This window comes from Rhinolophus hipposideros (assembly GCF_964194185.1).
Source record: "Rhinolophus hipposideros genome assembly, chromosome: 19".
Classification (NCBI taxonomy): domain Eukaryota; kingdom Metazoa; phylum Chordata; class Mammalia; order Chiroptera; family Rhinolophidae; genus Rhinolophus; species Rhinolophus hipposideros.
In genome coordinates this window covers 28057201-28069605 of record NC_138065.1, presented here as the reverse complement: position 1 = coordinate 28069605, position 12405 = coordinate 28057201, and the positions used below count along the sequence as shown (strand labels likewise).

Here is a 12405-nt window from a genome sequence, read left to right as displayed (position 1 = left end):
ACTCACTCGAGGTGAAGTACATATTGCCTCACCTGGTTTATTTAAGTAAACTAAATATATTTTTGGAATTTGCTGCGGGGCAATTAAAAATGGATTGCGGGCTGCAGTTTGGACACTCGTAAATGACCTGTTCTCCAAATTTATCTCTTGCTCAACTTCAGTGATTCAGAGACAGCCACCTGGCATTAACCACCTCCTGCCCTCTGAGGTTCATCGACAACATGCAGCCTGAAAACCTCTGTCTAGCCAAATCACTGCCATCTTCTGCCCTTGATGGATCCCCCTCCCCTACCCCAGGCTGCCTGGTTGGGGAAGACATATCACACAGTGGGGTTGCCTCAGCTCATGCCACCCTCCAGACATATGTCTGTGCCATCAGCTCCCTCTTTAACTGACTGGAAATGGAGAAGGATGTGGGGGCTGCATCTGGGGCAGAGCTCAGATACTTAACACTATGGGACTGAGGAACAAGGGGCTTGTCAGTAGAGGGAGGATGAGGGGATTCCAGCTCAGAGGGTTCCATCCATGGCATTCTAGAGTGGGTGGCAGCTGGCACTAATCCTGGGCATGGAAATGGCAGGGCCTCCTCATAAGTCAGGACCAGGTTATGCCAAGACCAACAGTGGCATTGTGGCTCCTCTTTAACAGTTATGCCACACTCTGGTTTGAGAACTTGTGCTTAGCCAGGGCAAGAGGAGGGTTCAGGGAGTACACACACACACACACACACACACAAGATACCAGGACAGTGCAGGTGCCTAGCTAGGAAGGAAGGTGGGAATTGTGCATGTGGAGTGTGTGTGTGTGTGTGTGTGTGTGTGTGTGTGTGTGTACTTTTGGCTCTGTGGTTCTGTGAGTGCGTTTGGGCCTGCATGATGTCTATGTGTTTACCTCGGTATGCACCTGGGCCCCTGAGCGTGCAGCTATTTCAGTGCGTCACTGTGTGAGGTGGTTGTCAGGGTGAAGGCAGGTTTCTGCTCTACTTCCTCCTTGTTTCTTTGCTTGAGCCTCTCAACAAGGCAGCAGAGAGAATGTTCCCTTTTGGGAGGGTGGGGAAATATGGCTCATCATGGCAGTATGGGTCAAGGCTTTATAAACACACACAAATCATAGGACATTCTTGTGTGAGATCCTTAGCTCCCACAAAGCTGGGATTTACACACATTTGAAAGAGAGAGAGCTGAATACTATGTGTATGTTTGCAGCTTTTCTATGTCTAACGTCTGGTGGGTATGTGTGCTTGTTTCTTTGATGTATTTGTCACTCTGTCTCTAAGATGCTGTCTACGTCAATAGCTGGGTATGTATTTGTGCGTGCTGGGTCCATGTCTGCCTTTAAGAAGCCATGTAACACAGGTTAGAAGCAGAGGTTCCTCCACACTCAGACAATCCTAGGTTCAAATTCAAGTTTGGATAGTAACTAATCCATTAATATTGCACATGTTCCTAAAATTTTGTATACCTCAGTTTCTTCCCATGGATAATAATAGCACTGAACTCACAAGGTTCTGGTGAGGATTAAATAAAATCATGTTATGAAACTGGCACAGGTCCAACTACATTGATGAGCCTGTTTTTGAATGTGGCTGTCTGAGAACCATGTCTCATGGTGTGACATCTCCGCCACATGATAAACTGCTTTAGGGCAGAGCATGGGTCTTTATTATCTTTAATGATACTCAGGACACCTCAGTGCCACCTTGGTGCCTGTACATATGTCATCTTGAGGAGAAATTATTAAATAAGCATGTGAAACACAGACCTGATCTCTGATGTATGCCCACACCTGGTGGCACATGGAGGGCAAGCAGGAAGCAGGTGATGGCAGTGATGACAGGCCCCATGGTCACTGTACACCCCTCACTCATGTTTCTGCAATACAGGCTTCCTGCCTCCCTCATGTCTCAGACTGACCTAAAGCTCATGGAAAGGTTACCTTCCTCCTTTCTCTGCTCACCCCACCACAAGCCTCAGCCGTGGTGCTGGTTTAGCCCTAGTGGTTTTTTAAATGGGCCAGATGGAGAGGGTACAGGAGTGCTCTCCAGTCTATACCACATATCCCTCCTTGGCAGCATGTGTGTTTGTTGTTTGCGTGTCTGTGCATCGCTCTGTTGGGGGTGTGTATGACGTCTTTCTGTTTGAAGTTCCTGTGTTATCTGGGGTACATATGGCTGCCTGTATGTGTGACAAGCCTCGTGCCTGGGGCTTGCTTTCCTCCCCCCAGTTTTCTGTTACATAAGCATCCAAGGGAGACTCGGGCCTGGGCTATGGGCTCCCCCTGCTGGCGGCCTCTGAAACTCACAGTCTGGAGAGGAGCACCGGTAAGAAGCTGCGGTTTCCCCAGGTTTCATCGGCGCTGGAGACACCAGCGCTGCCCTCAATACAAACCCGCCCCCATCTCCCTAAGTGTCCCCTCTCATTCAGACTGGGGGTTGGCCCTTACTTATGGTGTGTCTCCCTGAAATCAGGGGACCATGCTGGATTTACCACTTATCTCCAGTGACCAGCTCCAGGTCTGGCCCCATCAGTATTTGTTGAATGAATGAGTTTATAGGGTGGAGAGGCTTAGTTAGGGAGACAATGGGATGTGGGAAAATTGGGGGCTTTGGGAACAAATCGGCCTGAGTTCCTCATACCTTGGCCATTTAAAAGTTGTGTGGCCTTAGGCGAAATGGTTAATGCCTCTGAACCTCAGGGTTCTCATCTGTTAAATGACATCACCTGACAAAATATGCTGCAATAATATCTAGAAATATCTAGAAATAATATCTGAGGACAAAAAAGGGGCCATACACTAAACCCGACAAGCTCAGGGGGATGCCAGAATGGGAACCCCTACAAACTCAGAGACTGAAAGTAACCACATAGGATGGTCTGAACATAAAAATTCATAATTAAAAGTGGGTCATGGTGGTAGTCACACTCTAGGCTTGTAGCTTCCTTGACAAATGTCAATCTTTAACTTAAGTGAGCCTGCCTATTGTCTTTCTGCATCTAAGATAACATACCTTTGAAATGTCAGAGTAATCTTCTTTTCTAGTCCTCTCAGGGTACAACCACTGTACAAGAGCACTAGACCACAGAACCCATCACTGTTATCTTGTTCCCCACATACCATCTCTATGTGCTGTAAATGTTAATTATTAACTATCCTGTACCCACCAATGTAAAAGAAGTATCTCTCTGTTTTACTTTTTATCCAATTCCAGCGATTTCCCCGCTTTGCTTTCTCCCATGCCCTTAATCTGCCACCAGTGGATTTCATGTAACCCTCTTTATGTCTCCTCCTTTGATTCTAATGTATAAAAAAATAAGCTGCAAAACTGCCATTCTCGGGAGCATTTTCTCTATCCATTGAGATTTTGCTTCCAGTTATCATCCGTTTGGCTCAAATAAACTCAAAAAATCTCTACAGGTTTGGACATTTCTTATGTCGACTTATCCTGAGGGCCTTATCATGTAGGCCTCCCATAAATGGCATCTATGATGTGGAAGAGGAGGACCAGCAATCTCTCTCAAGCACCAGCAAGGCATTAAAGCCACTCCACTTCCAAATAAAGGGAGTGGTTTCCCTTCAAGAACTTCCTTGTGCCTTTCAGTTTTCACTCAACTTGGCCTGTGCATAGATTTAGGTGAAATGGATCTAGGGGAATTAGGGTGTGCATATGTCAGAGTGGGCAGAAAGCAGCACCGGCTGCACTGCTCCTGGGACCCCCAGGAAGTACTGGCGGGGAGGACTGGACCTCTGATTTCGCTTGGGGGTCCCCAGCATTCTACCTCAGAGTTTCTCTGGTCTATCTCTGAATGTGGCTTCAACTGAACACCTCCTCTGAGCCAGGCACTGTACCAGGAGTAGGAAGCCCAAGAAGATCTGGTCTGACCTGTGCCACTTGCCCTCTCAGGGTCTGTTTCCTCCTCTGCGAAAGGGGGTGGGGAATGAGTGAGAGGGTGGGGGGAAGAGTAGGGGCAGGTAGGGGGTTAGAGGGTGAAGATGCTAGATGAGTTCTGGGGTCACCTCCCAACGAGGGTCACTATGACACCCTTAGCTTTGCAGACCTAGCTTCCCTTATCCACATTCTGGCCCCACCCTTTTTGCCCCGCCATTCCCCACCTTTTCCTTCGTGGGGAAGAGACAGAGCCCCAAGAGAAGAGGACTCTTCCATTCTCACACTTTCAGGGCAGGCCTCACCCTTCCCAGTACAGAGTGAAGTCCATCTCTCTTCACTGAAAATAGAGACTCCTTCACTCACCACAGGCTCACCCTCTCAAGCCTAAACTAAACCTCTTGGCAAGCAGTTTAAATAACAATTTAAAAACAGAACAAGAACACGCTCCTGTGTTTCCCCGAAAATAAGACCTAGCCAGACAATCAGCTCTAATGCATCTTTTGAAGCAAAAATTAACATAAGACCCCATCTTATTTTACTATAAGACCAGGTATAATTAATATAATATTATATTATATTATAGATTATAATATAATATAATATTATATTAATTATAAATAATAAATATAATAATACAATGCAATATAATATCGGGTCTTATATAATATGAGATGGGGTGCAATATTAATTTTTGCTCCAAAAGATGCATTAGAGCTGATTGTCTGGCTAGGTCTTATTTTCGGGGACACACGGGTAGCTCCTACTCCGTGTTATCCTGTGCCAAGCACCTTATGTATGTTATCCCAATTAACTCTCACAAAAACCCTTTAGGGTGGATGTCATCCCACCTCAATTTGCCAACAAAAAAAACTGGAGTAGAAGAAGGTTAAGCAACCTAGACCAGGATCACCAACCAGGAAGCGATGGTGCACAGCCGGCCCACCCTCCCAACCCACTTCCTCTAGTTCTGCCCCAAGGGGGTGGCAAATAGGTCTCCAGTGACCTTCTGGGCTCTGAATCGCCCTTCTGCCCAGATCCTGCGCGACGGGAACTCATGGTTCCCGCCCATGCGCACTTCAGTGGCGTTTGCAGCGAGGCCTAGCGGCCCAGAGCAAATAATTGAATTCTAAATGTATGGCCACAGTCACCTCACTGACCCTAGAGCCCCTGCACCCAAGTCTCATAGAAAGGCTGGCAGGTGTGGGATTGGGATTCACTCCGTTACGCGAGGGGTGGGGATTTGGCTGGGCCCAGGTGTTGCCACCCTACTTGGGTTGGGCAGGGGGCGGAGCCGGAGCCCAAGTCTAGGACCGGGTTCAGAGCGGAGTCCAGAACAGGGCTGAGGCCAGGAGAGCAGGACCAGGATCGAGATGGGCGGGGCAGATGCCGGGGCCCAGGACCCCTGGGGGAGCCAGAAACAGGAGTGGGGTCAGGGCTGGGACCAAAGTCTGCGGAGCCGGGAAGGGGGGCGGACCGAGGTCCAGCACCCGGAACTTAGGCGGGGCCAGGGTCGGGAGGGGTGGAGGCGGGGTTGGGGACTGGGACGGAACCCGGGCGGGCCTGGCAGCCTGAGGCCGGGGCAGGGGCGGAGCCTGGGCAGGGCGGGGCGGGAATGATTTCCTGAGTCGCTGAGGAGGGAGGGAAATCAGTGGGAGGAGGAGAGATAGGACTCCGCTGCTTCGGCTGGGCTCAGCTCTGCTGGAAGAACCCACGACTCGCGGCTCTGCTTTGCGCCCTCCACCCGGGCATGCACCCCCCGAGCATCTGGCAGCCCAGAGCCCGCGCCGCCCCCCGGAACCTCCCGAGAGTCGGCCGCGCAGGATGGGTGCCCTCGGTCCCACGCCGCCGCCGCCGCTGCTGCTGCTGCTGCTAATGCTAGGTAAGCCCGGCCTCTGCCCTAGCCTTCAGCCCTGCCCGGCAGGTGCCTGCCACCAGGCGCTTAGCCGGGCCATCTTCCCTAGCATTTCGGAGCCCTTCGCACCCCCTTCTCTGTCAGCGGCACCTCCAGATCATCCAGCCAGTCGGGGTGGGGGGGAGGTGAAGTCTCTTCAGCTGTAGGCCCTAGGCTGGGGCACAGTGAGCACCCATCGAGGTGCTGCCCCAGCGACTGCCAGGCCTCCGGGAGGGCCAGACCCCATTTCTCATCAAGCACACCTACATCTTAAGGTCGCTGCGCCCAAATGCTGCGACTCCTCTCTGCCTCACACTCAGCTTGAGGCCCAGCCTGGGGTGCCCGCCCTGCGTGGGCAGTGCCTGCGGGCCTTCATAATTGCCGCAGTTGGCTGGAGGCCCGGTTGCCGGTTCTGCTGATGATCTTTGAAGTAAGTCTCCCCTGATTGCACCCCACACACACACACACACACCTCATCATCTGAGGTTGGGCGCTGTTCTCTCTCTCACCCCCCATCTCTGACCTGGGCTGGGTCCCTCTTTGCCCCACCTGCCCTTTCTCAGATGGCACTTGGCTCTGTACCCTATTTTCCCGAAAATAAGACCTAACCGCAAAATTAGCCCTAGCATGATTTTTCAGGATGACATCTCTGAACATAAGCCCTAATGCGTCTTTTGGAGCAAAAATTAATATAAGACAAAAAAAAAATTTAATATAAGACCCAGTCTTATTTTCGGGGAAACACGGTAGCTTTACTACCTTAGTCCAAGCTTCCCTGCCTGGGGAGAAACCAGGCTCCATGGAGATTGAGCTGGGATTTCCAAACGCCCTGTTTCTGTCATGGTGGGTGTTCATGGTGGGGTGTCCCGGGCCACTGTTGCATGGATACATGAGGGTAGTGACTATGGGACTGATTTTGGCATAAACTGGAGGGCTCCCTATAGGAGATGGTCTGGGGGAGAAGTGTGGCATCAAGACAAGGAGACTGTGTGTACAGATGAACAGGAGACTGAAGCCCTTAAAATAAGAGCATGGCATGGGGGACGAGGGTGAAGGTGGGGGTAGCCTGGCTGCCAGGATTTGTAGCTGCTATAGTCTAGGCTTAGGCTGATGTAGCCCCAGCCCCCTTTTCTAGACCAGAGTTCTACAGCGGCACCAGCAGAGTCTCCCTCTGCTGAACAGGTCCCTAGGCCCTGTGGGACTAGAATGAGTCCTCTCCTTGGGGCCCTGGGCGGGAGGCAGAAGGATGTCAGAGGGACCAGTTGCCTAGCATTTGGCCTGTTTTCCCCACTGGGCAGTGTGGAGCAGAGAGAAGCCCACAGGAGATGGGTAAGTGTGATGCATAGAGATGGAAGAGCCTGCCGAAATCGGGGGACACTTATATTTATTTCAAAGATGAGGAAAATGGTGTAACTTGCCCAGAGAATGTATCTCGTGAGTGTTGGGGTTAGGATTTGAACCCATGTCTGTCTGACTACAAAGCAAATCTCTCTGTTCTCCCTTCCCTCTCTGCTAACACAGAGGAGGGGACCTGGCTGGAGAGAAAACTGCCAGGCAGCTGGATTCCTAAGGCAGTGGGGGTGACTTTCCCATGAGATCTCCAAGCATCAGCAGTTGTGGAGCCAGGAAGGTGGGAGGGGACCCTTCAGAGGGGAGTCAGCCTGATGGTTGGGGAAGGTGGAGGCCCTGGAGCAAGGTGTCAGCTCAGCCATCTTTGCCAGCGCCATGATTATGAAGTGCTCTCAGGCAGGGCCCTCCTGAGTCACACTCACTCACTATCTGAAGGAAGCTCTTAGCTCTCCTCAGTATGGAAACTGAGGCTAGGGAAAGGAAGGGATGGATCTAGGCCACATAGCTGGGGATAGGAATGGGACAGACTCCCAGCCTGTGCTCTAACCAAGTGACCACAGTTCTCCTCATGACTCAGCCACAGGAGGAAGCGCAAGGAGCTGGGCTCAGGTGGGAGAATCAAGAGGAGGGAGCACTTCTGGAGGACAGCAATTGAGCACAAACTCGGTGTTTTCTTCTAGCCCCTGGGGACAGGCTGTCGGGGTGCCCCTGGGAGTGACATTCTGTTTGGTGAAATCATCTCCTCAGGTCTCACTCGCCTTGGCACTCCCTTTCGTCCTCTCTGGCTTTGTTCCTCCGCAGGGATGTGTGGAACCATCTAAGGACAGTAGGATCTTGGCCAAGACAGTGTACTTCTCTTGCCTTACCTTTCTCATCTGTAAAATGGAGGCAGGGCTCTGTCCCAGCCCTCGTTACATTCTGGGGTTCTGTGATATTATCTAGTGGGGATAGGATGGAAGGAGAGAAGCTGAGCCCTCCAAACTGCCAGAGCATCTGCTGGGGCAGGGTGGGGCCTGGAGGAGAAAAAGAAGAGAAGGGGCAGCTGGGGATTTTGTGCTTCCCTACAGAAAAGGAACCATATGTAAATAAAAGCTTTTGTTGAGGGTGTGGGGGGGGGGGCATTGGGCATCAGCTGGGCTAGCCTGGAAGATTGGCAGGCACTGAGGGGGCAGGGGAAGGGATCATCTGCCCCCAGAGGCCAGAGCAGAGCCTGGTTCTTGCCCAATAAGCCTCAGCTGCCTCAGCAATCCTGTGGGATAGGAGAAGCAGTGAGCTCATGGCACAGCTGGAGGGAGGAGGGCATTGTGTGGTGAGAAATGACATTGTCTGTGCCCTGTCCAGCTTGGGCCACTGGCTCCATTGTCTGGAGTCCCCTGGCCCAGGTGACACAGCTAAGCCAACCATCCCTTCTGAGCAAGATTTTGCCAGCTCCTCTCAAACAAAGGAGGGGAATATGTGGTCTCAGAATCCCTTAGCTAGAAGGCTCCATTGACCAGGCCAGAATGGGAACCACAGACATGAGACTGGAAGCTGGGAGGAGGGAATCAAGGTACAGCTGGAATCAGAAAATGGTTACAACAGGAAAAAGATGTTCTTTCTGTTTCTGGCCTGTCAGAAATGGCATATTTCTGGGTTCTGAGGTAAACCTGGCCCTGTACCAGCTCTTTGAGACCTAGGTGTCTTACTTGCCAGCATCCTTACCCTATTCTCAGAACTCTGCCCAAGCTGCATACCAACTTTCTCCAGATTTCCTTTCCTTTCAGGGGCAGGGGTCAATAATGGTGCTGGTAGTGGGGGTATGCAATGGGGACCAAGGATCCCCAGCTTCTCCTCTCTTTCCCTACAGGAGTCCGGTGCTGTGCTCGAGAGGTGCTGGTCCCCGAGGGGCCACTGTACCGTGTGGCTGGCACAGCCATCTCCATCTCCTGCAATGTCACTGGCTATGAGGGACTTGACCAGCAGGACTTTGAGTGGTTCCTGTACAGGCCCGAGGCCCCAGAGGCTGCACTGGGCATTGTCAGTACCAGGGATAGCCACTTCTCCTATGCTATCTTTGGGCCCCGCGTGGCAGCTGGTGAGGTACAGGTGCAACGTCTGCAGGGTGATGCTGTGGTGCTTAAGATTACCCGCCTGCAGGCCCAGGATGCTGGCGTTTATGAGTGCTACACACCGTCCACTGATGCCCACTACCTGGGCAGCTACAGCGGCAAGGTGGAACTGAGAGGTACTGGGCCCTAGGAAAGGGCAGGGCCACCCCCCCACAAAAAGGGCAGAAAGTCAGGGCCAGGAGGGACCTATAACCACCCTTCAGATTTTGCTGCTGAGGAATCTGAGGCCCAAAGAGGTTAAGACTTGCACAGTCACCCAACAAGTTAGTGACTGGTCTGGGTCTCTAAACCATTCTAGTTCACTGCTCTTCTTATTCTATGAAGCTACCTCCCGGGAGAGCAGAAGTGTCCTTAAGCTGTCTGGTACCTTCTCCATTCCCTGATAGGGTGAATCGACTCTGTTCCTGGAGATTCCAGGATCCAGATTTGGGGGCTGTGGGGAAAAAGCAGAGGTATGGTAGGAGGAGTGACACCATGTGACATTCTTGCTCTCTTATTTGTCTTCTGAGAAGGAAGACAGAACCACTTTTTAAGTATTTCAAACAGGTGAGTCCTAAACATAAGGATGAAGGTGATGGGCTGGTTCTATGAAATTCAACAAGTATTTATTGAACACCTGTTATGTACCCAGCACTGTCCTTGGCACCACTGGGTTACAGAAGAAATAATACACCATAAAATATTCACCCTGTAGGAGCTCACAGTCTATTTAGGGAAATAGGTTGTACGTAGGAAACAGTAGCTCCCCTCCCTCCCTCACTACAGCTGTTCTCTCCAGTTCTTCCAGATGGGCTACAGGTGTCTGCTACCTCCCCAGGGCCCCGAGGCCGCCAGGCCCCGACTTCTCCCCCTCGCCTAACAGTGCACGAGGGGCAGGAGCTGGCACTGGGCTGCCTGGCACGGTCAAGCACACAGAAGCACACACACCTGGCGGTGTCCTTTGGACGAGCCATGCCCGATGCACCGGTGGTGCGAGGGACTCTGCAGGAAGTGGTGGGACTTCGGCCTGACCTGGCTGTGGAGGCCGGTGCTCCCTATGCTGAGCGGCTGGCTGTAGGGGAGCTGCGGCTGGGCAAGGAGGGGGCTGAGCGGTACCGCATGGTGGTGGGGGGCGCCCAGGCAGAGGATGCTGGCACCTACCACTGTACTGCCACTGAGTGGATTCAGGATCCTGATGGCAGTTGGGCCCAGATTGCGGAGAAGAGAGCTGTCCTGGCCCATGTGGATGTGCAGACACTGTGTGAGTACAGGAGCTGGGAGCCGTGGTATCTCAGTGGGTACTTGGGGGTACCAGATGGTCATAAACCAGGGAGCCCACCTTCCCTTAAGTGAGCAGTCCTATTAGCATCACTTCCCTCTATAGCACCCATGACAGTTTTCTCTGCTCAGAGTTGGGTATGGAGGTAGGAGGGCAATGGCTGAGGGGAATGTTGGGCCCCTGGGTATAGGAGATGGTCATACCACACAAAAATCAGATGGGTGGCCTCAAAGTTGCTGCTGTGAAGCAAACTACAGCTGGGGAGTCAGGTACCCCTCCTGCCTCTGTGATATCCTTTCCCCCCTCCTTTGTTTCAGCCAGCCAGCTGGCAGTGGCAGTGGGGCCTGGTGAACGTCGGATTGGCCCAGGGGAGCCCTTGGAACTGCTATGCAATGTGTCAGGGGCACTACCCCCACCAGGCCGTCATGCTGCATACTCTGTGGGCTGGGAGATGGCACCTGCAGGGGCACCTGGGCCTGGCCACCTGGTAGCCCAGTTGGACACAGAGGGTGTGGGCAGCCTAGGTCCCGGCTATGAGGGCAGGCACATTGCCATGGAGAAGGTGGCATCCAGAACCTATCGGCTACGGCTGGAGGCTGCCCGGCCTAGTGATGCAGGCACCTACCGCTGCCTTGCCAAGGCCTACATCCGAGGGTCTGGGGCCCGACTTCGTGAAGCAGCCAGTGCCCGTTCCCGGCCCCTCCCAGTGCACGTGCGGGAGGAAGGTGAGAGGAGTGGGTTGGATTTGTAGAACCCTTTTCCTTCTGTTTCTATGCCTCTCTCCCTCTCCATCAGCTGCCTCCATACCTCAGTCTCACACTCTTCTTCTAAGATTGTGGGAACACCTTGAGTTTCCTGGGGTGTTGCTTGGACAGCGGTCCTGATCCCATGCTCCCTCAACCTTGCATCCTATGATACCATGGCCTTTGTTGTGCAGGTGTGGTGCTGGAGGCTGTGGCGTGGCTGGCAGGAGGCACAGTGTACCGCGGGGAGACCGCCTCCCTGCTCTGCAACATCTCTGTGCGGGGTGGGCCCCCAGGGCTGCGGCTAGCCACAAGCTGGTGGGTGGAGCGACCTGAGGATGGGGAGCTGAGCTCGGCCTCTGCCCAGCTGGTGGGTGGCATGGGCCAGGATGGTGTGGCAGAGCTGGGGGTCCGGCCTGGAGGAAGCCCTATCAGCGTGGAGCTTGTGGGGCCCCGAAGCCACCGGCTGAGACTACACAGCTTGGGGCCTGAAGATGAAGGCGTGTACCACTGTGCCCCCAGCGCCTGGGTGCAGCATGCCGACTATAGCTGGTACCAGGCAGGCAGTGCCCGCTCAGGGCCTGTCACAGTCTACCCATACACGCATGGTGAGTGACTCCTATCCTCCCCTCTTCACTTACCGCCTTCCTCCAGCCCCATACTCTTATTCTTCTCTGTCCATCTGATCCTCTTGCTAGTGTCCCCTCTTTCTCTCTGCATCACTTCACACAAAGAGTCTTGAAAATCCAGCTTTCAGCCCCCTATTGCCCATCTGCACCAGGGTTCTTGGTAGATTTTTGACTTGAATGCAGAGAGGGCAGGGAGTGGGCTGATAGAGCTGTCTGTGAATGGAGAGGAGGTGGGTGCAGGCAACTTGATAGAGAAGGTGCTGGCACTCCAGTGGGAGAGTGGGTGAAAGGTACCCTCTCTCACCTAGCCCTGGACACCCTGTTCGTGCCCCTGCTGGTGGGTGCAGGGGTTGCTCTAGTCACCGGCGCCACTGTCCTTGGTACCATCACCTGCTGCTTCATGAAGAGACTGAGAAAACAGTGATTCCTCACACACACCCCACCAGGTGAGGGAAAAGAACTCCCGGCCTTGCCTTCCCAAGCTCTGAGATGAGCTGCTTGTTCCCCAGCCCCACCTGGAGGAGGAGCCAGTTCTCGGTT

At 53.0% G+C, this 12405-nt stretch overlaps 1 protein-coding gene across 2 annotated transcripts in view; it reads left to right on the top strand.

Annotated features, from left to right (window-relative positions):
* The first annotated feature begins 5491 nt into the window (after positions 1–5491).
* Positions 5492–12405, top strand: part of IGSF8 (immunoglobulin superfamily member 8) — a 7255-nt gene continuing 341 nt past the window's right edge. The window contains exons 1-6 of one of the 2 annotated variants that reach the window (XM_081026329.1): positions 5492–5765; positions 8974–9351; positions 10014–10475; positions 10811–11218; positions 11431–11844; positions 12174–12311. In XM_081026329.1, the coding sequence (XP_080882455.1) occupies positions 5708–5765; positions 8974–9351; positions 10014–10475; positions 10811–11218; positions 11431–11844; positions 12174–12289 (1836 nt within the window). In that variant the 5' untranslated portion in view covers positions 5492–5707 and the 3' untranslated portion in view covers positions 12290–12311. The remainder of the gene's footprint in view (positions 5766–8973; positions 9352–10013; positions 10476–10810; positions 11219–11430; positions 11845–12173; positions 12312–12405) is intronic. The other variant, XM_081026328.1, reaches the window with a different exon arrangement.